The sequence below is a fragment of the Stegodyphus dumicola genome, chromosome 7 (genome assembly GCF_044657685.1).
Source record: "Stegodyphus dumicola isolate Sdum_Otavi_A_Nest chromosome 7, ASM4465768v1".
Lineage (NCBI taxonomy): Eukaryota > Metazoa > Arthropoda > Arachnida > Araneae > Eresidae > Stegodyphus > Stegodyphus dumicola.
The window spans coordinates 164,558,466-164,585,624 of record NC_140774.1 but is presented as its reverse complement, the minus strand read 5'-3'; the positions used below and the strand labels follow the sequence as shown (position 1 = coordinate 164,585,624).

At 31.9% G+C, this 27,159-nt stretch overlaps 2 protein-coding genes across 11 annotated transcripts in view; one reads left to right on the top strand and one right to left on the bottom strand.

Annotated features, from left to right (window-relative positions):
• LOC118204225 (fucose-1-phosphate guanylyltransferase-like) overlaps nucleotides 1–24,433 on the bottom strand; it is a 60,954-nt gene extending 36,521 nt beyond the window's left edge. Inside the window, exons 1-4 of one of the 6 annotated variants that reach the window (XM_085821029.1) lie at nucleotides 24,234–24,423; nucleotides 20,680–20,744; nucleotides 19,727–19,828; nucleotides 12,455–12,625 (exon numbers count right to left, since the gene is read on the bottom strand). In XM_085821029.1, coding sequence (XP_085677155.1) covers nucleotides 12,455–12,625; nucleotides 19,727–19,802 — 247 coding nt within the window. In that variant the 5' untranslated portion in view covers nucleotides 19,803–19,828; nucleotides 20,680–20,744; nucleotides 24,234–24,423. Of the gene's footprint in view, nucleotides 1–11,092; nucleotides 11,137–12,454; nucleotides 12,626–19,726; nucleotides 19,829–20,679; nucleotides 20,745–21,631; nucleotides 22,217–24,233 lie in introns of those variants that run through there. The other 5 variants (XM_085821033.1, XM_085821028.1, XM_085821030.1 and 2 more) reach the window with 5 other exon arrangements.
• Nucleotides 24,434–24,612: 179 nt separating this feature from the next.
• Nucleotides 24,613–27,159, top strand: part of LOC118187091 (abasic site processing protein HMCES) — a 56,389-nt gene continuing 53,842 nt past the window's right edge. For all 5 annotated transcript variants that reach the window (XR_015042240.1, XM_085821040.1, XM_085821039.1 and 2 more), the window contains exons 1-2: nucleotides 24,613–24,772; nucleotides 24,888–25,019. Coding sequence is in view for 4 of the 5 variants with exons in the window: in XM_085821040.1 (XP_085677166.1) it covers nucleotides 24,753–24,772; nucleotides 24,888–25,019 (152 nt within the window). In the remaining variant the exon portion in view is untranslated. The remainder of the gene's footprint in view (nucleotides 24,773–24,887; nucleotides 25,020–27,159) is intronic.

Sequence of the window (27,159 nt, the reverse complement as noted above, 5' to 3'; positions counted from 1 at the left end):
TAAAAAAAAAAAAAAAAAAAAAAACTGAAGGAACTGAACGCAGTTTACATAAAAGTTATTCTTGTGAAGGGAGGATTTGGGGGGGGGGGGGTAAAGAGAAAAAAATAGTTAAAGTTTTCATCGATACAGGGCGCCGCACAAATGCAGTAAAAAGAAATATGTAAATCAGAGTCCTTTAAAATGCAAGTTTTAGGATTAAAAGCTCATTTCTGATTTTTTCTCCTACTTGCTCTTACATGACGTTTTTAATTGTGATGCTGACATTAGTGGATAAAGCATTTAGTGAAGTTGTACCTCAGCCAAGGATCGCCCACTGAAGCCCTTATGAATGATTCATTTTTCATTGCATGGAACAATCAACACACCTAACTGTAGAATCTGGGCAAAGGAGAACCCAAATGCCTATACTGAGTTTGTTTAACTGTTTGGTATGGTTTCACTATGTCGATTATTGTCAGCCCTTTTTTCTTTGAAGAGTGCTGTGCAAAAGCTGGCTGGAAGAACTGCTCCTGGAAAATTCTACTTGCAGCTGCTGCAAGAGAAAGTGATACCACACTTACTGGAACATAATGTCCTTAACACAGTGACGTTAATGCAAGACGGGGCACCTCCTCATATGACAGCTGATGTGAAGAAGTTCCTAAGAAGAACTTTCAGTGAAAAGTGATTAATTAGCCATGATTGTAGAAATAAGTGGCGCTCTCACTCGCCGGACTTAACACCGCTTGATTTTTGTCTTTTTCGGTTATGTGAAGTCTAGAGTGTATTGCAGTAAACAATCTTCCTTGATGCAGTTAAAGGATGCTATTCGTTCCAACATCTTTTGCATTCAGATATGCTACCTGCTGCAGTTAACAGTGTTGTAAATTGCTTGCAAACTATAGTTTGTGGTGATGGCAGACACATAGAATAAAAGTGATATGCTTGTAAACATTTGCCTGCATACAAATAAATACAGTTTTCCTTGAAATGTGTGATTTGCTCTCATACAGCACCCTCTATAGACGAAAATTTTAACTCCCCCCCCCTTAACCCCAAAAAAATCTTCCTTCATAAGAATAACTTTTTTTGCAAACCACCTTCAATCCCATCAATGCTTTCAACTTCTATGAATTTTTGAAATATTTACAGACTTATGGGACACCCTGTATATATTTATAAACATCCCTGCTTTCTCCAAGATTAAAGGTAGGGCCAAACGATAGGGCAGTAAGTACTGTTAGCCACCATGTTGGACAAAATGGTACATATGTCCTTTATTAATTATATTAATGGTGAAAATATTTATAAAAATTATCAGTTACACATTATATCAATCAGATATTACATATTATATCATTATAGTATATATCCTTTTGCTACATATACAGTACATCAAAAAAATTATGCGAGCTCATTTATTACAAGCAGGGATTCTCATTTGAATGCCAAAAAAAAAAAATATTTAATTTTTTTATTATTATTATTATTACAGTAGAAGTTACATTATGATGGTAATGTCATTGGCCATTTAAATGAAATATGGAATTCATACAAAGGTAATACAATAAATCCCTTTACTATGAATTCGCTTAAATTGAGCACTCGGTTAAAAAGAACAAAATTTCTGTCCCTGCACCAATGTATATGATCTTACAGTATATGGTTAATGTGTAGAAAAAAAGTATTTTTAAAATAAAATTTGAGTCACCCATTTACATGATGTTTTTGAAACGTATACCCTTTTCTCAGTCTGAGATTCGTGTTAATGAAGGTTCACTGTACCTTCAGAAAAGAACACATCAAATTTTCAACTTATTTATTGAAGAATCATTTTAACTTTTAGAGCTTTCAGGGAAAGAAGATTTCTAAGTTTCCTTTTATTTTAATTTTTCAACACATAATTCTTGTGGTTACAAGCAGTAAACGACTTACACTGATACAGCTTTAAAAAAGAAATTACAATACGAAAGATAGGAAAGAACTTGGCAATGATCAATATGGCATATTAACCCATTTTCAACCACTGCAATACCTTCAAAACAGATATTCCTTCATGGCAAGCATAAATAAATGTTTGCATGAAATCTAACTAGATATAGGAATGAATGATCCTGAAAGATATATATACAACTTCATGAAAAAAAAATTTCTATTTTATTAAATCCAAAATAAATATGGTACTTTCTGATTATCTGGCCCCCAACTTCAACATAAGTAAAACTTATTTATTTTTGGCTCATTTCTAAATAAGCTAGCAACAACGGTTGTGATGTTATAGCTACTAGCACACACATCCCCCTGCGGGCACAGGTGCTGAATTATAACTTCCTGTTTTGTTCGCGGACGAAATGGACCATACCTGCAAAAGCAGGACTGCAGATAAAACCTCCTGGGAGTTTCCAGACACAAGGAACTAATTATGTTTCCCTTCGCAGATAACAAAATGAGTGAAATCTTTGTGTAAGAGTTCTTCATGTGATTTTGAGGTGACAGGACGCCTCTTTTACGTTCTAAACCACGCCAGTGGTTTCTGTAGAACAGTAGTTTTTTTTATGCTGTAACTACAGTAAAAAGGACGTCTTTTTGCGTCCAATCTGCGTCAGCGGATATTGTATGATTTAGGGCTGTAATGATCAGTTTATTTTTATGTTTTAATGAAGAAATCTATTTTAGTTTATCAAACAAATAATTTAAAAGACAACCTGTCTTTCTTTCACCCGACACGGGTGTCCTGACGTTACAGCTATAATAAATGGTGGCAGCGGTGGGATGACAAAATCCATGCAGAGATTGCAGACCGTCCGAGTCTGAAATTCATCTCGAGTTTGTAGGACAGCCATTGTCCGAACATCATCAGTGTTTGCAGATAGTACAGACTGCCAGGCTCTGAAGTGCAGCACGAATTTACGAACATCCGTTCGAAAAGTGATTTACTGCTCTTCGAAGTGGGGAATAGAATCCACAAAGAAGTTACGGACATCAGTCCAGAAAAAGAGGAACGACAGTCTCTTGAAATAAGCTCATTTTTAAGCGCGGTGATAAAGATGCTACTTGTGCGATCATCTTTTGTGTTCGAGAAAATTTACCGCAGTGAGCGTGTGGGACAATCATTGTCCGAAGATCATCAGATCATTGTGATGTGTAGAGTATTGAAAAAGTGATATGTGGGTGATCACCCTTGTGATTGAGAAAATTTAGATCATCAGATCTTGTGTGTGTGCGATATAGGTGCCTGGATCATCAGTGTCCATAAAATCTCAAATTGTGAGAAAGCGAAGTCGTGACGGCATCCGGTTTTGCATCGCAACCATTTCCACTCTCCACTCCAGACGGGTAAGTACCTTGGATTTTTATATTGAGGCAGTAAAGTGATTTAATTTATTTCTCTAAATCAGTATGTAAGTTCACATAACTGTTTTAAGTCAACTTGTTCCTGTAAAGCTTAAAGAAATGTGCTTTTTGGGTTTTATGTTACAATAAGTAAGTATAAAATTTAGAATTTAAACCTGTGTTAATAGTTTTTTTTTTAATATCTGAAATGTTAATGTGTTGTGCTTAAATTAAACTTATATATTGGATTGTGTAAAGGAGTAGAATTACTGTAACTTGAAGGTTTTAATGTTAGGTGGCATTCTGACATATCATTTCTAAGACGTTTTGAATGTTATAAATATTAGAATTTCAGTTAAGGTGTGTCAAACTTTTATTTGTGTAAGAACTGGTAAGAACTGGGATCTTTTTTTTTCTACTGAAGGAGTAAAAGGTGAATGATAAAACCCCCAGTATCTTTCCTTTTAACTGTTGTCATATTAATGTTAATTACTAGCATATGGATAGGTATTGTGTAATTTATTGTATTTCTGAATGCATATTTTAATATATCCCAAATTTTGAGGAAAGTATATTGTATTATCATAAGCAAGTGTGTTTTACGCAACTGAATTTAAAGCTTTTCAGAGGATAATATTATTTGTAGTTTCATACGTCCTCAAGTAAACAATTTTTGTTTTTATTTTTGAATGCGTAATGTGCATATTATACTCTCTCCTGTGAAAATGATATCTGTTTAAATCAATTGTATGTATCTGTAGTGTGAGGGAGCTAAAATTGTTAGAATCATAATTTTGGTTATATCATGGCATTCTTAGCAAAAGTTAGGAAAGAAGATCTTAAATCCTTGGCTGAAGAGTTAGGGAAAATAGCCCTGAACTTAGGATATTGGATTTAAGACAGCTGATTATGGGAAATGAATCCTATGAGGAGGAACTAGTGAAAGGCCTGTTAGAAAATATCACTTCAACGAGGCTTGAGAGAGAAAAAAAGGAGCAGGAGAGAATTAGGAAGGAAGAAGAAGAGAGGCAAAAAAGAATTAGGAGAGAAGAAGAAGAAAGGCAAGAAAGAGTTAGGAGAAAAGAAGAAGAAAGGCAAGAAAGAATTAGGAGAGAAGAAGAAGAAAGGCAGGACAGAATTAGAAGAGAAGAAAGGGAATTTGAATTATCCAAGTTACGTTTACTAGCCGCTAATGGAAATGACTCTGGAAATGGTGGGAATGAAGAAAATGGACTAAAAAAAAGCCGATACGATCTAAAAAAAATGATGCCAAAATTTGACCCTGAAGAAAACGATATCAGTTTGTATCTAGTCATATTTGAACGCCAAGCAAAGCGTGCGAATCTTCACCAATCAGAATGGGTTTCGGTTTTATTGACAATTTTGCCAACTGACATAGTTCAGCTGATTATGCGATAACCAGAACAACAGGCTTATGATTACGCTTATATAAAAGGGATACTGCTTAAAAGGTTCAAACTTAGTCAAAAAAAATTTCGCATCAAATTCATGCAATCTCAGAAACACCCCCAAACCACTTGGAGAGATTTTGCCTTTGAATTAAGGAATTATTTTAAAGAATGGATTGCAGGTTTGGAAGTTACGGATTTTGAACTTTTATAGGATCTCATGATAACAGACCAAATGAAGCATCGTGTAAATGCCGAAGTGCGGCAACATTTTATTGACGAATGGTCGAAGATAACAACTCCAGAGAAATTAGCGGAAATGCTAGAAGAATATGAAAATGTGCGCGAACCCCAGAAGAAGATCTCTCCTGTTCATAGTTGAGTCACAAAGGGGAAATACAAATAATTTAAATTCGAGGGATCCGCAAAAGTATCACCAGTCTGGAGGGGAAGATAGATATGCCTCTGACAGAAAGGAACATCTCCGGAATCAGGATGAGCGTCAATTTGATATGAGAAGACCACTTAAGTGTTATTCTTGTGGTTCAACCCAACACTTAAGGCCTCAATGTCCGCAAATTAAAAAGGATCTCAAAACTCCGTTTATTGTAAATAGAGTCCAGGAGATTGAAGAAGATTATTTAGCCCCGTATCTAACGATGGCTAAAGTGAACGGTTTTGATCTTCCAGTTTTGAGAGATACCAGGTCATGCTTTGACGTAATTTGCAAGAAATATCTCACTCCTTCGATGCTGACGGGCGAGACATTTTGGGTAAAAAACCCGTTTGATGAGGCCCCAATTTGTGTACCCTTAGCAAACGTTACAATAGAAGGAACTTTTGGCCAAGTAACAACAAAAGCAGTGGTCATTCGAAATGAATTGGAACATTATCTGTTAGGAAACAGAACCACCGAAAAATTAGCAGTAGATCAACACGATAAACTTTTCTTTCAGGTGAAAACAGGTATTCGAGCTCCGAGTCAATCAAAGAATGAAATGGGGAAAAGTTGTCCACTGGAGTCTGAACGCGGCGAACTTGAACCCTCAAGCGAAGTTTCTCCCCTCATTATAGAAAGGGGTAAAGTCTTGTCTCAAACACAAAGGATAGAGAAAACCAATTTCTTTCTGCCTGAAACGAAAGTGAATGAACTATCACTGCCTAAAATAAAATATTCTTTTATAGCGGACCTACAAAAGAAAAGTGACATTGTAAAGCCATCTTGTGACTTAGTCGCGTTAAACGATCACAGTAACTCTTTGGGAAAAGTGCACAAGTTAAGAATGACCTTTTCGGTTCGGCACGAACAAGAAACTGTAGGTAAGCTAAATGACGTTTCGTACCAACCAGACTCGGGAGGTTTGCGAATGCCTAGAAATGCCGTAGGAGAATTGCCCAAGACACCTAGTAATGTAAATTTACCAAGGAAAGTAGAAGAATCCCCAGTTTATCATTTATCTATACTAGTGCCTGATACTGAACTGTCAAAGGGGATTAAATATAGCTACTTCATGAATGATGTAAATCCAACTTGTAATGAAGTAGTTTTTTCTGATGTTAAAGCCAAATTAAATGTACATGTTTATTTTGAGGTCAAATGTAGTAGTTCTCATCCAGGTGTTGGGCTACCAATGAGAGTTTATCACAAACGGAAAATTAAAAATCTGCAAGGTTTCCCTTTTCAGCCTGGCTAGATATATAATTAATATTAAACTTAGGAATGTATGTTCCATTTTTCAGAAAACTATACGTTCTTTATTTGTATGAGTATAATTAAGTTTAGTTCTCAGCATTATGTTGATTATATGTTTGTTTACTGGCCTCAATATAGTTCTTGTTATATTATCCTTGGTACTTAGCCCAGTGTTGTTGTAAAATGTATTAATGCTAATAACTGCTAATTAGTTTACTTTGAAAACTTGCTGTGGTAGCTACCGGGAATTGGAGTTCTGAAAACCCCCGCCCCCCGGGGAGAAAAGGGGTTGTGACGTTACAGCTACTAGCACACTCCCCCCCCCGCGGGCACAGGTGCTGAATTATAACTTCCTGTTTTGTTCGCGGACGAGATGGACCATACCTGCAAAAGCAGGACTGCAGATAAAACCCCCTGGGAGTTTCCGGACACAAGGAACTAATTATATTTCTCTTCGCAGATAACAAAACGAGTGAAATCTTTGTGTAAGAGTTCTTCATGTGATTTTGAGGTGACAGGATGCCTCTTTTACGTTCTAAACCACGCCAGTGGTTTCTGTAGAACAACAGTTTTTTTTATGCTGTAACTACAGTAAAAAGGACGTCTTTTTGCGTCCAATCTGCGTCAGCGGATATTGTATGATTTAGGGCTGTAATGATCAGTTTATTTTTATGTTTTAATCAAGAAATCTATTTTAGTTTATCAAATAAATAATTTAAAAGACAACCTGTCTTTCTTTCACCCGACACGGGTGTCCGATGTTACACAGCCAACCCACATGCGTGTTTGAATATATATGAATTTACAAAATTAAATAAATTTAACCCCCATTTTGCTAAACAGTTACATTGGCTGTAGAAATGTAAATTTTGGCCATATAGACTTTTTCCTCCTTCATAAAATTTCTTATTTCTTGTAAAAATGCCTTTTTTTTACCATTTATGAACAAAATATGTACTTATATTATCTATGTTTTATAAAAATGACCAAACAAAAGTGTTTTTTTTTTTTTTTTTTTTTTTTACCAAATAGCCAATAAGTTGGCTCGGGGGTGCAGATAATCAAAAGCACTGTGGAAACAGAGGTTGTTTAAAGTGCCACTTGTTTTTATAATAAAACCTGTTGTGTGAGTCTCTTGTATACAGAAGAAAGGATACCAACACCATAAAATACATTTCACCAAACAATTACGGCCCACCAGCGGCCGAGCGGTAAAGTCGCTGAACACTGATAGTTCGGTCCGAGGTTCAAATCCCGCGAACGGGCTAGCTGCATGGGCGTTTTCGTGGTTTTCCCCATGTGTAACGTGTATACGAGCCAGTTTCCCTTAGAAAGTCCTCCACGAAAGGCATCCCTCCCCTTAGGCAGATAGCCCTAGTGTGCTTTGCCATAATTAAATACACCACACCACCACCAAACAATTACATAATTTTAATCATTAATTATTGCTTTTGTTGTTACAGTAATTTGATCACATGCTGGTTTCATAGCACTGACCAAAAGAGAACATTCTCTAATGCCAATGGCAAAAGAAATCTCGCTCTGGATAGTGCTGCCATTTATTGGGGGAAAAAAGAACAATTCCCCACAGTACTCCCCCGTAAGTACCAAAGGTACGAAGAGTTAGAGTCACCGAGGATTGAAACAAACCCTCCGTCCAAAGCAGGTGACTGTTGGTGCTGTAACATTGCTTGAGCTTCCAGAAGGCTTAGAGTCAGAAGAAGGCATAAGACTGGGTGATACAATTAAAGCTGGATGGGTGATGGCTGGAGGAACAGCTCTAGGTGGATACAGGCAGTCATCAGCCAGAAGGAATGTAGTCTTAAAGCTATCAACACTAATTGTAGACATCCTATTGTGTATGCAGATGCTGAAATACTTTGCTGTTCAAGAAAGCATTTGATAGGCGCCGTCATAAAGTGTAGTAGCTTGCCAACATTGTTTCGATGGAGGAAGACATGAGTGCAGGTTTGAAGGTCCAGATGGACGAATGCTCTTGATACATCACGTAATGATGCTGGTTTAGAAGATAACTTTTTTATCGTTTCACATAATTGTCTGAGAAATTCTGATGGTTCAACTTTGTTGGTTGCCACAGAATCTGAGAAATTCACGGATAGTGAAAGAGGGGAACCATATATCACTTCTGTCACTGCATATTGAAGATCAGACTTAAAGGCAGACCTAAGTCCAAGAAGAACTACAGGCAAGGATTCTGTCCAACAAGGATTGTTGTGGTATTTGAGGGGCTGCTTAAGGGAGCGATGGAAGTGCTCGACAAGTTTGTTACTGGGAGGATGATATGGAGACGAGCGGGTGCACTTTGTTTCAAGTAGAGATGTCAGCAAAAGAAGAAGCAATGACTCAAATTATCATCTTTGGTCCGTTGTGATGATGGAGGGTACCCTGAAATGCGTAATCCAGCATTCAATAAATTTACAGGCAAAAGTCTGGGCACAAATGTCAGCCAAAGGAATGGTTTTTGGCCAACATGCAAACCGGTCAATGAAAGTAACCAGGTAAACTGCACCATTGGAAGGTGGAGGAGGGCCAACCAAGTTAAAATGTACATAGTTAAACTGTTGTATTGTGGGCAGAAACATTTGAAGTGAACTCTTAGTATGTCGAGAAATCTTTGATTGTTAGCAATGGATACAGGCACAAGACCATAAGGTCCTTGGCAATTGATGACCAAACAAAATAATAAGCAGAATAAGTTTTTTAGTAGCATGGATGCTTGGTTGTGAGAGGTTGTGCAGTGAGTTAAAGATCTGTCTGCAAAATTTAGGCATAACATAAGGTCTGATCTGCTTATCACTTGTGTTACAGAATATTTGTAAATCAGGGGTGAATTTTAGTGGTTGCAGCATCAGTGAATAATTAACTTGAGTTAAACATCTATTGTTTGGTCAACTGCAATAGCTACAAAATCAATGGGACCTTCGGCGTCATTTCCCTGGATGTAGGACAAAGTATCTGCGATAACATTATCTGTCCCAGCAACATGCTGTACGTGTGTCAAGAACAATATCAGCAATATCAGTTGTACAATATCAGCTTTGCATATGGCAAATAATTTGTGGTCATGCATATTGTATCGCTGCTCCACCGGGGAAAGTTTTCATGAAAAAAGTGCAAATGGTTGGTCACCTTTGTTGCTGATACCATTTAAAACGGATCCGATGGTGATGTCAGATGCAACGACCATCAGAGGCAGTTTCAGGACAGGTGCGTGGAAGCTGAGAGTTGTGGATTGTACAATATCAGCTTTGCATTTTTCAAACAATGCAGAAATCTTTTCAGTCCAAAAGCAACCACTTTTAAAGTGAAAAATGTCCAATTTACCAACATGTGAAAATATATTGGATATCTCGTCCAAAGTTAAATTGTTTCCAAAACTGACCTCAGAATATTTCTTTCCTCCTTTCACCAACTGTGAAGACCCATTTAGAAGTTCTATTCAAATCAACTTGACCGCATACTTGTCACACTCAAGGACACTGAATAATGACCCCTAACAAGGACCATAAAATGCAAAGCTTTGTGTATCGCTTAGATCAGATATTTTTCACTTTGACCTCACTTATTGCACCTAACCCTAAATCTATTGCAATTTATTACAATGTAAATGCAATTTTAAAATGTTAAGTAAAAGCTTTGTTCATTGAAGTAAAAATAAGCACATTAGCTAATATTGCATATTTGAAATATCCTTAATTTTGTTTTATTATTTTCTTGATGCACTGTAACAAAAATAATGATTGAATTATTTCCAGCATATTTTTATATATTTAATTTAAAATTTTATTATTATTTATTATTTATTTTTTCAAGTTTATTATACTCTTCCTACAGCAAAGAAAGTTTTAGTTATGTGAAGTGCTAATTTCAAAGAGTAAGAAGGTAGTAACTGTTTGTAGTTGTTTTTGTTGAATAAGTTACTAAAGGCGTGAATATTCTATTTTTAAATTGGACTAAAATTCAACATTATTCACAATAAAATTAGGCAGCAAACTTCTTTCCAATTTTAATTTTTTAAATTGTAATTCTTGCAACTATCTTTATAATTCCATTAATATTTCTTTTTTCTTAATCTAGCCTCATAAAAGTAAATGGCTTTAAGAATTGTATCTTCTGAGACTATCTTCATAAAACTGTTTCAGTGTTCTTAAAATTAGATTAGGGTAACTTAAATACTTATCTAAATTTATTTATAAGGTTTTTGTATATGTAGGTTAAAAATACACTCACATTATACCTTGCATATTTTAAATAACATAATTATACATAAGACTGAGTCTTCCACTTTGTATTTAGAATTTAAATACATTAAATATTTAAATACTAAATTTTTAACTGTTAGCATAAATATGAAAGTGTTAAATAAATAACATAAACAACATATAATGTGAAAAAAATATAAAAAAATATAAATTGAAAAATACCAAAACTTTATTCTTATTTGCATATTTCTATACAACTTTACAATGAAGGTATACTTAGCTCTACTTAAAGAAATTAAAATTGCATTTGAAAAATAAATTTTTGTACAGTAAAGATATATTATGAAGTTTGCTTATGAAATATGATTGCTAATTATTTTTAAGATTTCTACAATGTAAATGAAAATTCTATAAAATTTTATATCAGCATTTTTTACAAATTAAGGTATACCAACCATTTCTACCACTTGTTAATTCTTTACTCCAGCAGTTTATAAATCTGTAAAAAATGACAGACACCTATTCTCAAACCAAAAAAATGCATATTGTCTAAAATTTTTTGTGCAAAATACATTTAGGAAGAAACTAAAAGAAACAATAGAGCAATCCAAATATCCTATATTACTTTTTTTGGGGAGGGGGTAAATTCTGAGACTTTTAATACTGTAACTTTCTCAATCAATGAGATTTTAAAAAATATAAAAGTATCGACTGAAAATAAAATAATAATTAATAACTCAAGTTTTGAAAAATGAATTTTGAAAATTTCAGTTCAACAATGTCATTTATAACTGGCACAACCAAATCATAAGGAAATGTAGAGCAAATAATATCTCCATCTGTGCATGTAAGGTGGTAAAATAAAAGCATGTATTAGGTATAACATTTCAATTCAATTCATAGTTCAGAGAATAAAGTTCAGATTATATTCTCAGGGAATCATAAGAATTGAAAAGATATTTAAAGCCTTCAAACCTTTGTGTTCGTTAATGGAAGGGAGAAATTTGTTGTGGATCTCACAAGATGTGTTGAGGGGATATCCACTCAGAGAAAGTGATCCCCCATCCTTTACTTTCCTGATAGTACAATCACGCTGTGATCCTAATGCAACAACGCGGAGGAGCAAGTGGGACCAAATAAGCCATCAATCACCTCTTTTCATTTTTGACTCATTCTGAGTTTGAGGGGGGCTGGAAAAACATGATGTGACAAATGCATCTCAGGGGTTACCTTCAGCCCACATTTCACCCCGATGAGAATCTGCCATTACTAGCAGATGAAGATGCATTTAATGTGAATAAGTCTTTCTCAAGGCAAACGGTGAAATGCTTAAAGATTCACATACGCTTATAATCAGATCGGTTGCATGAGGTTCTTGTGTACAGAAGAAAGGATGCTACTTCAGTAACAGAAAAAAAAAAAAAAATTTTTTTTTACTTTCAATATGAATGATATCACTATGATATTACTTTCAATATGATAGAAGAATGTATCTGCAACTTTTCATCATCCAGTAGGTGTCAAATAGTGTAATCCACTTGGATTCTTTTTTAAAAAGGAAGAGGAAATCAGGATTCAAACCAGAAGAGAAACAACTTAAAATCTTCGAGGGAAATATACTAGATCACTATTTATTCTTTTTGCTTATCACAATGACATCATTGCATGACTATTATTCACAAGAAATAAACGGATTATCACATTGACCTCTTCGACCCTCAATTTTTGACTGCAAAGTACTAGCAAGATTTTAGGTCTCGACATTTCCCTAATTGACGTGTTATTTATAGATTTAAAAAAAAAAATTAAGAAAATACCAATTTTATATCCAGGTGGATCAGCAAATACATGAAATGGAATGTCAAGTGGGATTTCTCCTCTGCACAGTTTCTCAGCTATTTGTGCTTCATAACCTTTTTTCTGACCGGTATCACTGGCAGAAATAATGACAGCATCCCAAAATAATTCTTGAGAATCAACTGATCTTCCTGTGATGCAGGGGAAAAACTGTTAGTTTATTACAAGGCATTTTATACTCAGTAGAGATAAATAATTTATACAGCAAAGCATGCTTTAATGAATGATGAAAAGGTGTTTTCCAAACAATTAGAGAATATAAGGATTTTATCTTAGGCTAATTTATTCACTCTTGTATTTATGTGAAAGAAGCAATGCATAGTAAAAGTTCTAAAATGCCCTTTACATTAAAAAATATTGATCTGAAAAATTTATTATTTTGCCTCATTAGTTATTCACTAAATATATCTGCCACCCCAGTCAAGGATACATCAGATAATTTAATTCACATTAAAAAAAAAATGAATCCAAAAAACATATTTGATAAAACCAGTAATATAGCATTTCCATCAAAATAAATGAAAAATATTTATTTATATATAATTTATACACAACTGATGAACACACTTTTTAATGTAAGCCTATTTTGCTTATCCATACACCCAGTTCTCATTAAGTGAAAAAAAGCTAAAAGTTTAAAATCTTTAACAACAATCTTTTGGCAGCAGACTGATTATATATATATATTTTTTATTTTTAGAAGCCTCCAGTTAAAAGCTCACTGATTTTCACTTCCCCCCCCCCACATGATTACCTGAAGAATTGTTATGCACATAATTTCAGACTTTGCTGTACACTGAAAATTTGGTGTCTTCAGATAAGATGGTTGTGCTATATGTACCTAATTTATTATTTCATTCATTTGTACTCATTTAAAATATTAACTATTGCACTATACTATGTTTATCTTTAAGCTACTATAAAAAAGTTCATCATAAGAAATATATTTTATTCTGAATGCAGATGATAACATACAAAAGAAATATAGTCTGAAGTTTTGCAATCAACTAATAAGATATTAGAAACTTATTTTATTTATAATATTCATGGTACAAAATAACATTTATTAAAAACGATTAATTAACATTGCACTGAGCGACACATTTTTATAATACAAAAGATAATGATAGATACAATTATAAATGATTTCTTTAAAATTCTTTTTAAGAGCTCCATTTTTAAGTATATAAAAAATCATGGAGCAGCTCCAAGAGATTTTCTGCTATGATTTATTATGACCATCGACTAGGTTAAACACAAAAAAAGCTATTAATAAAAAAAAATCGATTTTTGTGAAGAAGTACCATCCCAAGCAAGAATTTATAAAAAGTTTAAAGAATTTCATGAAGATTAGCAAGAACCAATATAATACCAGAAAACATTGATGTTATGTAACGAAGGACCACTTCAAATCATCATATAATATATGATGAAGCCAAGGCATCTTTGAACTTTTCAAGCAACCAAGTGCATTTAATTTTACTTGAATCTTTAAAAGTGCAAAGAATATATTCACACTGAATTTCACAAAATTCAAGCTTAAAAAGATGCTCATGTTAAATGATGCAAGGAAAATCTCAAAAGATTAAAGTCTGTTATCTCAAAAAATGCCTTAACTATGTAACAAGAGACAAAATATAAACTGAATTCTATGAAACAAATATAAATAAAAAATATAGTATGGATGCATAAAAATGAACAAAACTTACAAAAGTAGCTTATACATGTATAAAGTGCTTCAAAAAATATAATTGCTTTTTTTTTTTTTTTTTTTTTACTTAAATGTGACTAGAAGCATGGCTTTGCAAAGTCCTAAAATACTGAGTAATATACTGCAATTTGTTTCCTACAGATATTTCCTGAATTCTATCCCAAAAATGCAAAATACTCATCTTGATGACACTGCATGTAAAATTATCAATTATTTGATAACTACCATTTTTCCAAACTACTTATGTTTTCTTTCATTTCTTTCAAGATGTTTAAAGAAATATGGGAAAAAATTCAGTCTTAGGATATGTATAATTCTGGAAAACAGAAATATATCTTTTGAAAAGATTGAAAGAAAAATTTCCAAAAAGATTTCACTAGGAGTTTTCAGATATAAGTACAGATTCAGTTTACAAAAGTCAGTTTGCTTCTACAAAAAATACTAGCATAAACTTATAAAAAGTCTGTTTGGCAAATCATAATTTTCTACATTTAAGACAGACACTAAACTCATATTGTAGTGCCCAATATTAAGGAACATTATCTATGCATCACTGATTTGTCCACAAGGCCACATATAGGGTTTTTCAAGACTAATAGAAGAAACTCTAAAAGTTGACAGAACATAACAAAACAAACACTTTTTATCATAGAATGTATTTCAAATTATTAAGCAATTAATGGCTAGATGAACTTTTTTTTTCCCCACATGCATCATCTCTTGCATCACAAAGGCAGATAATGGTGTCTACTTCCCTTAATTATAACCAATTCATTCCAGTTTGGCAACTGACAGAACGAGACATTAACACAATGGTACAGTCTGGAATATTAATCATGGCACGATGCATATGGCTCAGTGAAGTCATTGAAGACACATGATCTATAAGGCTGGACTTGAAAACCTCTCTGAGGAGATAACAGAAAAAGTGAATAAATTAGTAAGACCATTGCCTCTTAACCAAAGGTTAATTCGATTGCTTTGACAAATGAAAAATAGAAGTACTGAATATAAAAATCATCAGTTGAAAATCAAAGCTACGCCTCTAGAAATACAAAAATAATGATGGTGCTTTGCAAAATTCCCTATTATTATATATGTTTCTGAAAGTGCTCATATCTTAGTACTGCAAAAAACAGTCTGTGGGAGGGGAGGGAAGAAAAATACTAACTGTTTAATATGCTAACATTCTATAATTAAAAGTATTTGTTTAGTGTTCTCTACCATGCCTTAAAACTTATTCCATTAGTTTTTTAAATGTCTTACATAAAGTTATGGCATTTGTAGAAACTTCTTTAATTATTCCCATCCTGAAAGTGACTAATTTTGATAATTTAAATTATATTTTAATATGATCTAACAGTTAGAATTTATAAGCTAAATTATATGAAGTCTATGCCATAGAAAGAGGTAAAATTTGGAATTTTAAATACAACACTTTCAAAAGTGTACCACAATTTCAAGAGTTGCAACAAAATTTTCAAGTTACAATAAGTCTGTGGCCGTAAACAATATGGATGAAGATGACCAGTACTTGAGGACAAGAATCATTTCACATAATAATGATACAACACTACCTAAACTGATATCTGAATTTAATGCTTAAGGCCCCAGAAAACACACACACATGAGTCTTTATTTTCTCAGTTCTAGAAGGCAACACCCAACTACAATACCTCTGATAAATGTACTGTAAAAAGCTATATTTGGCAATTTGGACAGTGAATCTTAATGACAAGAAATAAGTTACCGGGTCTGATCAATCACATTTCCAGTTCCCACAAGCCCATGAACACATACATCCTAAATGCCAACAGGAGATTAGTATAGGCTGTGATAGCTCCATAATGGTATGCAATTTGTTTATCTCACATTCAGTGAACTCCTGGTACAGCTGAAACATGGGTAAATGTTATCATACACCTTTTCTGATAAAAAAAAACTCTCATTCATACTCCACACTCATTTTGATAGGTTTGACATCTTGTAACTAGACTATGAGTTGCTGAAGATGTCTACACATACCAAATTATAGTTATAAAAACACTGAACTCAGTTTATAGCTGTTGCATAGCTTGAAGTTAGATGGAGCAATTTGCTCTGGTTGACACACTTTTGGAGGCAGCATTTTTCATATAAGACTAGTTATATAGTCATATGAACCTTCAGTGCAAAAGGAAAGATTGGAATTTATTGAATTATAGCAAACCTCAATGATAACATATTAATAAAAATTAGAATTATATTCTACATAAAGAACATATACAAGCTCAGGTACTAAAAAGCTACAAGTTCAAGTGCTGATGTTGAGAAAGTACCAGCCCTTTTACAAACAATATTAATACAGTGTGACTTAACTGCACAGCTAAAATTCAGTAAAGTAGGTATCTCTGAATTTTAGAAATACCTGCCCACATGATTTCAGAAAGCCATAAATTTTGTACATCCTTTCCATGTTTGGTAGTATTTATGAGTGTGAATGGTTTTTCTCCCAGATGGAAGTAAACAAATACCCAATGATATCTAATTAACCCGTAAATGACCACACTATCTTTCACCTGAAAGAAATTAATAAAAATCAGTTTTTCAATGTATTAGAGTCTAATTAAGAGAAAAAATGTAATTGAAAAAAAAAAATCATTTTTACTGAAGATAAAAAAGGTTATAAAAATACAACGGCAGTCAAAACTGATTATTTTGGGGATATATGGAAATCTTTGAAGCATTTGCTACACAAAGGCACTTCACATTTATTACAAGCAGTTATCGTTTGACTACTACAGTATTTCCCTCTTTAACTTTTGTTTGATGAATTTTTCTCACTAATCTGATTTGTGGGATCCTTTCTCATTCTGCTTGATGCTAAATTATCAAAAAACAGATGATCAGCCAAAACAATAAGTATACGAAAATGACGGCTGCGAATTTTCGGAATATTCTTCCCTTGTTTTCAGCAATGTCCGTGCAACACTTCTTTGAAAACCTGGGAGGGAAATTTTGAATCTTATAAAGTTTCCATGCATTTGATTTAGTTACATCAATAAAGTTCATAAAAACTGGCTCCTACAATTTCTTAATATTTTACTTGCGTTCTATATACATCACAATAAAATTATTCAGAAGGTCCACTCCATACATACATTTGTTGTAATTTCTGATGATTTTAGGTTGCTTTACAATACAGATTTGTTTCCTTTCCTTAAATACCTCTTGGACACTGAAAGTGGATAAAATTATATCAAAGTTAGTTTTCATACCTGTGATGGAACTATCATTCCATTGAATTATTATGATACCATGTTCTTTATCAAATGCAGTGTCTTATATTCTACATTCTTCTTTTTCCATTTTATTTACAGGTATTCCATTTTGCTTACAGGACAATTTCTTAATGTGTATTCAAGAACTGTACTAACCAAATTAAATTTCAGCTCATTCAATTCCGATAACACTTGTGGCATAAAAAAGATGTCAAAATATGTGTAATGATTAGAAATAACTTCCACCACACTTAAAAGATCTGTTACAGCATTTCCAGCTAGGCAGTCAGTATTTATCTTTGAAGATTTTCCTGAATATATATCAAACTGATATAGTACTCTTCACAGGAACACAAAAACCAAACATTTTAATCATAACAAATGCGTTTTCCTTTGAGAAACATATTTGTATAAATGTCTACCAAAATAAGGTATCACTTGCTCATCTGTAGAAAGATGTGCTGAAAAACTGTAATTGAAAAAAAAAAAAAAAAAAATCATTTTTACTGAAGATAAAAAAGGTTACAAAATTACAACGGCAGTCAAAACTGATTATTTTGGGGATATATGGAAATCTTTGAAGCATTTGCTAAAAAACCTCATGCTACGTGAAACTGGCATTAAAAATATTTAAGTAGAGACAAACCTAAGCCAGTTTTTCAGTTTTATCTCATGCAATGCTTATCAGCTAAATGCAATTTCTGTTTGATATTAGTATAAGTAGAATGTGTCACTACTGTGCATACTAATGGATTATTTGATGACAGGCATCACTGAATGTAAAGGAGAACAATTTTTCCAAGCAGTTTCTTTTTTTTTAGACGATTCAGAATTTAAAACTTTTTGATAAATTTAATATATTTTAAAATTTTTTAGGTGAAAAAACCTCTATCTCATCTGATACATCTTTCCTCATTGGCAAATGGCAAATTATCATCTAACAGATCATCAGTGTATTTCTTATCGGTCACAAAGTCTGGTTCTGGGGGCATCACTACTAAATCTATTTCACCTCAACCATCATCACCTACTGTTCTAAAACATCACATTTATCTACCTCCATAAATTTCAATGCTTAATTGAATGTTAAAACTTTTTTTTTAAGAACATTTGTTTTGTGGAACTGCAAAAGAAGATACCACTGTCTATGAAAATCTATGTATATTTATAATAAAGATACTTCTTTTAACTAACATTGCATTTTTGAAACATTTTAAAAATTGCATACTTATACCAAGAAAGACAAAGTAATAACCTTAGCTTTTAACACCATTATACAGTCTAATGTTTCTAAAAGATTGGCATGCCTTCATAAAACTATTTATTGGTTGTGCCCTCTGAGATCTACTCAAAATTAAAAGGAAAAAATTTCACAAAAAATGTACCATAATTCGTTTTTATAAAAAATTTTATTTGTAAGAGAAATTTTCTTTTTGGTCTAGAAACAATGCAGTTTTATTTACAATATTAAAAAAAATATTTAAGAAAAAACATATTACAAAGACAAAAACATTGTTTTGATTAATGTTGCAAAAACAAAACATCAGTTGTTAATGAGTTAACAGGCATTCTTTTGGCTTCTGAAAACTGCTAGTGTGAGCAACATATCTCCAAACATCTAAAAGCTATTGCAGAAAATAGATGCTAGGTGTTAGGAAAGAAACAATAGGTATCCATCTACTACAAAGATTTCCTGAAGTTCATTCAATGTTTTAAAGAACTAAAGTCTTAAGTATGATTTTATGTATTTTCTCACATTTTAAATTCATCATTAAGTGTGAAAATTTTTACTCATATTAGAAAAGTCAAGATTAAAAAAATATTGATATGATGAACTAAAACTGAAAAATATATAAAAATTTATGTCAACACTTAACACTGCATCACAAATTCTAAACATATGCTGTTATTCAACTTTTAAAAATTTTGTGATTCTATTGGGTCATTCCGAGTGACGTAGGTGGGGGGGGGGGAAGATGCTTTATAATAAAGATAAAAAGATAAAAAAAGGGGGGGTAGTGAAAGTGATCACAAGAGCAGAGTGGTAGACTGCAAGCTCAGTGACATAATAAAAAACCTCAATAAACCCTTTTGGGAGACCATTAAAATTTTAAACTTTTCAGACTTTTTTATTAATTTTTTTCTTTTTTCCCCTGACCTCGGTATCCATAAAAAAGAATATGATTTTAAAATTAGTTCTTAAAATTAGTAAAAAAAATTTTCTTAAAATTAGCATATTTTTTTAATTAATACAAAATTACCTCTTATTTTATTATAATTGTTTAAAAGTTCTTTCATGTATTGACAAATAAGGGACTCCTTCTCTTCATTATCCATTGTTTTCACCCAGAACTAGAAAAAAACTAAAAAAGAAATATAAATTTAGGGATGAATACTTCATTTCAATAACTGAAATTTGTTTTTACTTTTTCAATACAATACGTTTTAATAGAAAAATAAATTTCAATTTTAGAAACTCATAAAATTTAATTTCACAGATTGGACCTAAATAATGATAAAATTTTACAGAACCTAACGTAAATGATTTGCATTATAAGCACTGACATCAATAATATAAATTAGAAATTCTAGAAAGTCATGACTAGAAAAGAAGATATAATGCATATTTTTAATATTTACGTTTTCCTTAATTTAACAAGATAAATAAATAAGTATTCATGGACAATTAAAATGCACTGAAAAATACATTTTAATTACACAATGCAAATACTTCTTTACCTTTAAGGATAAAGATAGTTCTAAATTAAGATATCTGATATGGATACCATGACTTCCTTGTATGCTTATTAAGTTACATACATTTTTTGTTGCACTTCACTTGAACTTATGTCCTCAAATTACACTAATTTAATCAGCCGATTCCTCCAGGCATGTTGAAAATGACATCAAAATCTGCCAATTTTGAAATTAAATATCCTGGTCAATTTTTGACATTTTAGCTTTCATTGTCTTCTTTTAGCCACTTGTTTAACACATATATTACCGGATCAGATACGACTTATGCTTTACTGAGGCCACACCAGTCAACCCAAACGTGGTTAACAATACATCTGTATTTTAAACTCAAATATATTTATGTTGGTCATTTTTCTCATAACAATAGTACAGCAGAATCTCTCTTAGCAATAGGACCTCTCTAATGCCAGATAAGATACTTTTTTCAGATAACTGAATATATATTTCTATAACTTACCTGTTTGTTTCGTCAAGCCATCTTTAGAAATGCGAAGTAAGTTGGTCATACTTTTTTATCTGTCACTGTTATTAAATAAATAATATTGATAATTGAACAGCTTATTTAAATAAAAACACATACATGTAATTTTATATGTCAGAAAAAAAAATTTAAATATAGTCATCATCTTGAAAGAATGTAAAAGGAACAATATTGTCTACATCCATCTAAGCCTGCACTTCCTCTTTACTAACACAAATCTTTCTTGATCCATGACATGGACATCAAACTTGTTTTAAAACTAAGCCAATCTTTATCACTCAACTTGTTATCTATGAGTATGATCAAAGGCCACAATATACACCAACAGCAAATAATGTTTTTTCCAGGAAAGAACCAAAGAAAATATTATTACGTCATGAACGTTCAGTTCATGACGTTACTTTCAAAGTTCACATAACAATGCATAAAAAGGGATCGATAGTTCCTTTTTATATTCTGAATAATTATTAATTGGATAAGTTAGCAGCAAAAACATGACACAAATGTTTTTTTAAGTCTTCAGATTGTTAGCCTATTATACACTTTTTTTCTTGTGGGCCTAAATTTTGGTTTTAAACTTCGACTTTCAAAGGTACTGTTATTTTAAAATTGCTTGTTAATTGGGCACCAGTTATGAGGGATTTTACTATATCAAATATGACTTATGCAGTGCAGTGTATTGTTTGTTAGTGTGGCACTATATCTGTTAATCTTATATTATCTTTCACATGTTCTGCATGCAACAGGTTTCTAAAATTTCGCAGAGTATGAAATCATACATCAGTCATACAATCATACATCATCATCAAACATACAGTACAGAAGTTTGTTACATAAGAGCCACTAATGTAAAATTAAAAAGGCAAGCTATGCAAGTAACAGGCAAGCACATTATTTGTCCAAAAAATAATTTAAATAAATTGCTCACCTGGTGCTAATACCATACTACAAGGAGCAGAGATGCCTTTGTCCAGAACAGAAAGATGTCTTTATGTGCTGAATGCAACATTAAAAAGTGCAAATAGATGATAAGAAAAGGACTGGATTAGACTGCATTATGGCATAGCTCACAAGGGCTATCAACTTAAAGGAAAGGATGGTTCTGAAAGGACTTTTCAGGTTTGTATTCACTTACATGAGAAATACCATGAAAATACCTATACAGACAGCCTATTCCCCCCAGATTTGAACCTATCTTAAACTATCCATGTTCAGAAATTTTACTGTTGAGCCATTGATGGGCAGGTGAGAATAGTAAATGACATTTACAACTTCAGACTTAATATATAATCTTTTCACTACCACCTCAAAATGGTAACAGATGTTAAATTTTGCCAAGAAATGGATATGATAGATACAACTGCCATAGATTGTAACAACTTTCTTTTGAAAAGTCTGCATTACTGAATTAAAGGAAGAATTAAATCAAAGCCTAATTTGCAAAGCTACAGGCCTGGAACAAAAGAGTTATGGGGTTCTCCTTTCTAATTTTTTTTTTTTTTTACATAATAAAGATCACTGACACTAATTACATTTCATGTAAAGAATATTTCACATCTTTATTCATATAAAGCACTTCATGAAATAATCTTATTACTCAATATTTTTCATTCAAAATTATTTAAACAAAAAAAAAAAAAAAAAGGTACATTTTGTTTTCATGGTTTCAGTTCTGTATGTGTTGCATAAAATATAAATTTATGCATTTAAACAAAGATCTTGTTTTTTCTGAAAGGAATCGAATACAAGGAAACAGCCTACAGAATTATTACTGATTTTACTGAAAAAAAAAAAACCCTTTTTGAGTTCTACAAGCATAACCAAATCAAAATTGTTTATCAAGTTCAATGATCAAGTATGTGAGTAAAATAAAAAATCAGTGTCTTCCAAATGCAGAAGAAATAATTTTTTCTAATGTGCCATTCTGCAGTATTTATGCATTAAAACTTCAAATGGCATGTATATTTTTACATATTTTAAAGGAAACTTCCTTGAAAGTGGAAGCCCAGAGCAGATGTCTCATGTACCCCTGTGGAAATCAGATCTTAACCAAACTATGTGTTTTCCTGACCACTACCAAAGTTATCTTAATGCCAATTAAAGTCTGCAGTAGTGGATTATAAATAAGTGTCTATCTATAAAAATATTCGCCCCCCCTTTATTCAGATATTTAAAATAAATATCCAGGAAAATGATTTTTGATATTTTGCTTTGCTAAATTATTAAAAAAAAAAAACTGCAGGCAACAACAAAGTATAATCCAGCAAATAACATGTATTTATTTCTTTCAGATAATGGCTTTTGGCTTTAATATTTTTTTAATTTTTACAAACTAATATGAGAAATCCATTTTATTTAAATATGGCTAATACTATTTATGAGAAAGCACATAACTATAAACTGCCATAGGAGTACAGCAGGATTACCTACTCAATAAGAAACTATGCTGGAAATTAAACCAATTTTTAAAAACATCAGATTAATGAACATTTCTATCACTTGTAAAAATAATAACAGGGCACAGCTTCAGTATAGCCCACCCACACAAATGAAAATATGAATTCTTCATGCATGAAATGAAAAAAAAAAAAAAAAAAAAAAATGAATTTCTAAGCTCTAGTGTAGAATTGGATGCCCCTTCGATTAGCGACAATTTTTTTCAAATTTCACCTGCACTGGGTAACAGCGACAGGAAGACTTGGACTTTAGTGTAGAATAGGGTGCCCCTTCGATTGGCGACATTTAAAAAAAAAATTGTGCCGATAAAACCTCACTTCTGGTTACCATGATAGTTTTAACTTTGTTTTAGCTTCCTGATTTTATTTAAATGAAAATAGATTGATGTGTACATGGATAAATTTAAGCCAGTCTGCAATGCCTAGTTTTTGCAATTCTAGGATGTTTTTTTAAGTGAAAACAGATCGATGTGTACATGGACACAGAGTTTGTGTAATTCTTTGACTTCTTATTTTGATTTTGTATAGCGGCCATCTTTAATTGTGCCTTCCTGGCGTCAAAAAAGAATCGCCAAAAAAAAAAAAGGGGCACCCAATTGTAAACTTTTACCAATTTCTGTTATGTAGTATTTGAATTATGAAATGATAAAATGAAAACAAAACTGTACTTCTGTGATTACTTTCTAAAGTAACATTCGCAAGTTTTCAGCCTGTGTTACACATTAACATTTATGTGTTCATTAGTGCTATAAAATAAAATGATGAATAATAATTTAAAAAAAAAAAAAAACATCAAATTCTGCTTTCACCTTATTCAAATGTTTATATTCAGTAGAAAATTTAAATAGTTAAAATTAGCATATATCTGAACAAGAAGGCAATAATTATGAAATAATAAATTCCCAAACTCAGTATTTTTTAATTGTTTTGCATTAAAACAATAGTTTTTATGTATTAAAACAATAGTGATCTAATGATCACTAATGACAGTAATTTTGTAGTTGAATTTTTTAAAATTCCTTAAATGTTTTCATGATTTTAAAGAATAAAGAATTGCAACTATAAAAAAATTACCCAGTTCATAAAAAAGAGAATGGAGAAATAAAAAGATCCTTTCACATTTAAATTTTCTTATTTCCACTGCTGTTATCAGCATATCGCATATTTATCTCCATCACATTTTATATTTTCCCTAAAAATTTTTGTAATTGTGGTAAATTCACTTCACGACAAATAACTGAAAAATTCAAGTTTAGCATAAAAACGCTCCTAGTATGGCTCGTAGATAAACAAACAGTAACTGTGTCGCACGAAAATGTTTAACTTTAAATGTCACTTAAATTTAATTCTCGGATTTTCTTCATATTTGATTTTTGTTCCAAGTGAATTATCTAACCAAAGTATATCAATAGGAGTTCATACACTTTGGTTAGATAATTTGATCGAACTTTCCGAATAATTGCCTTCTGAATCTGGCAGAAATCACGCACATTGTTTGGTATCGTCTGCTACCATGAAAATCTCAATGTTTAGGATACACGAAGTTTGAAGCTGGCAAGCTAGGATGCAGTTTTAAAGCACAGTTTATAAAATATGTGCGGTAGAATTGCTTGGTAAGGAAAACTGTTGTGTAATTTATATATATCATTTAGACTTTTATGAATATCGTTTTCGGAAATCTTGTTTTCCTAGTAACATAAGCACGTTAAATTCCTCATTTCTTAATAGTACACTTGACAAGGATTGCATTCAAAGAGCGACTTGTCGATATTCGAAAAATAAGGAAAGTCTAAACTGGATTGAAAAGTATAACTGGCAAAGCTATCAACCAAATTATAATCTCTCTCCTAGCCAGATATCGTAAGTTTTATTTTGTAGAAACTATAATTTCTAGCAATGTGTAATTTTTTATTTGATTATTTTTAATTTTTCACTTGTATTTTAAAATAAGTAAATAAAATAGCTGTTCGAGTTAAAATTCGAAATTTAATCCTATGTTGTTTACTTTTTATTATTCAACATAATTCTAACATTCTAGGATTCATAAATTTTGAAGTTTCATCCATTGTTTTATAAGTACTTACAGAATTTTGAATTATTTAAGGATGTAGAAAAGAAGAATTGTTGCAAATATTATATTAAAATTTATTTTCTATTATATAACCGATATTTTTTCTAACATTTTTATTTGGTTATAGATTTAATAGATTATATGTAATAGTATTATAGATTATATGTAAGGTTTTCTTTCTTATTTTATTTTATTATTATTATTTTTTTGGACTGATCTTTTTAAGGGAATCTTTTTCATAACTGAGTCAGAATTAATGACTGCTGAGATTAAATATATAGAATATTTTATCCAAAGATTTTGAGAATACACTGTTATCTTCTTTTCACATTATTATTCTCATTTTTATTTTTTAAAAATAAAAGTATTAAATATACATGGTCTTTAATCTTCCCTGAGAATTTTCTCTTGTGCCTTTCATCTTCCCTGAGAGCAGTCAAAATACACTGGTTATCATTAATTACCAAAAAATCACGAAAATGATGGGTAAAAATATATTTATGGTTGTCCCCATGGCAATTTTTGCCGGTATATAAATACTGAGTTTCTGAAATTCTTTGACTTGTTATATATAAGGATATTTATTTTGGCTTGTGTATCGCTGAATTTTACGTCAAAAATCACCGCTACACAAAGACAAAATAACAAGACAAAGGATTGCACAAACTCGGTATCCATGTTCACATCGACCTATTTTCACTTAAAAAAAATCAGAGAATTGCACAAACTTGGCACTGTACACTCCCTTGACTTTATCCATGTACACGTCAACCTATTTTCACTTAAAAAAATGTCAGAGAATTGCACAAACTAGGCATTGTGCACTCCCTTAACTTTGTCTTTGTACACATTGAACTATATTCACTTAAAAAGTCAAAGGAGCAGCCAACAAAAAACATAGAATCTCGGTAAACTACATTTTAAATCAAACAATGAAATAACTTAAAAAAGGAAATTCATTTTTCCACTACAAAGGAAATATCCACTTACCTTATTTACAAATTAATGCATCTTCAGTCAAACAAAATTCCTTAACAGCATCCAAAAACTTACTAAAATTATCTGAATTAGAATCTGTATACTGGAATCACAACATAAATTCACAAAAATAAGAGATAAAAATTTCCTCTGTAACGGCATTATTGTCCAACCATTTGACCATATGCATTTCCTTCCTACTAACAGGACACTTAATAATGGCTACTAAATAAACCTTCATTTACACACCAGTCATTTAATGCTCTTTTCTCCTTTCTTTTCAAATCGTATAGAAACTTCAAATTAGTCTTACCACATTCAGCCATTTTACCATCTAAACCATAAAACAAGCAATGTACGGTTGATCTTTAGATTATGGTAACTCGGCGATTTTTTGGCGAAAATTTGGCGACCAACTCTCCTACAGCAACCCCCTATTTTTTTTTTCCCGCCGCCATTTTGTCTTCACGAAGTAAAGACATATTTCTTTTCTTTTTATCTACTGAACACTTCTTCCAACAATCTACTAGCCGAATTACACTTATCCTAGAAATTTTATCTAACAAAACTGCTTAATCATGACAAATATTCACTGCAAAATTGGAAAAAGTGCACAATACCATACTCCTTACGCATTTTTCAAAATAACACATACACATAAACCATGTACACGTCGACTTATTTTTACTTAAAAAATCATCCCAGAATTACACAAAAATGGCATTGCGCACACTCTTCACTATATCCATGTACACTGTTTTTTTCTCATAAATTAGAAAAATTTCACAAAAATACATGACAATTTTCTGAATCTTTAAACCCGGTAAAAAGAACATATTTGAAATTACCTGATCGCGAAAAAATATACTTTCCTACAGCCTTTATGAACATTTCCATGTATAAAATAAATAAAATATCCAAAAACTTTTACCTCTAAATTATCTATTATAT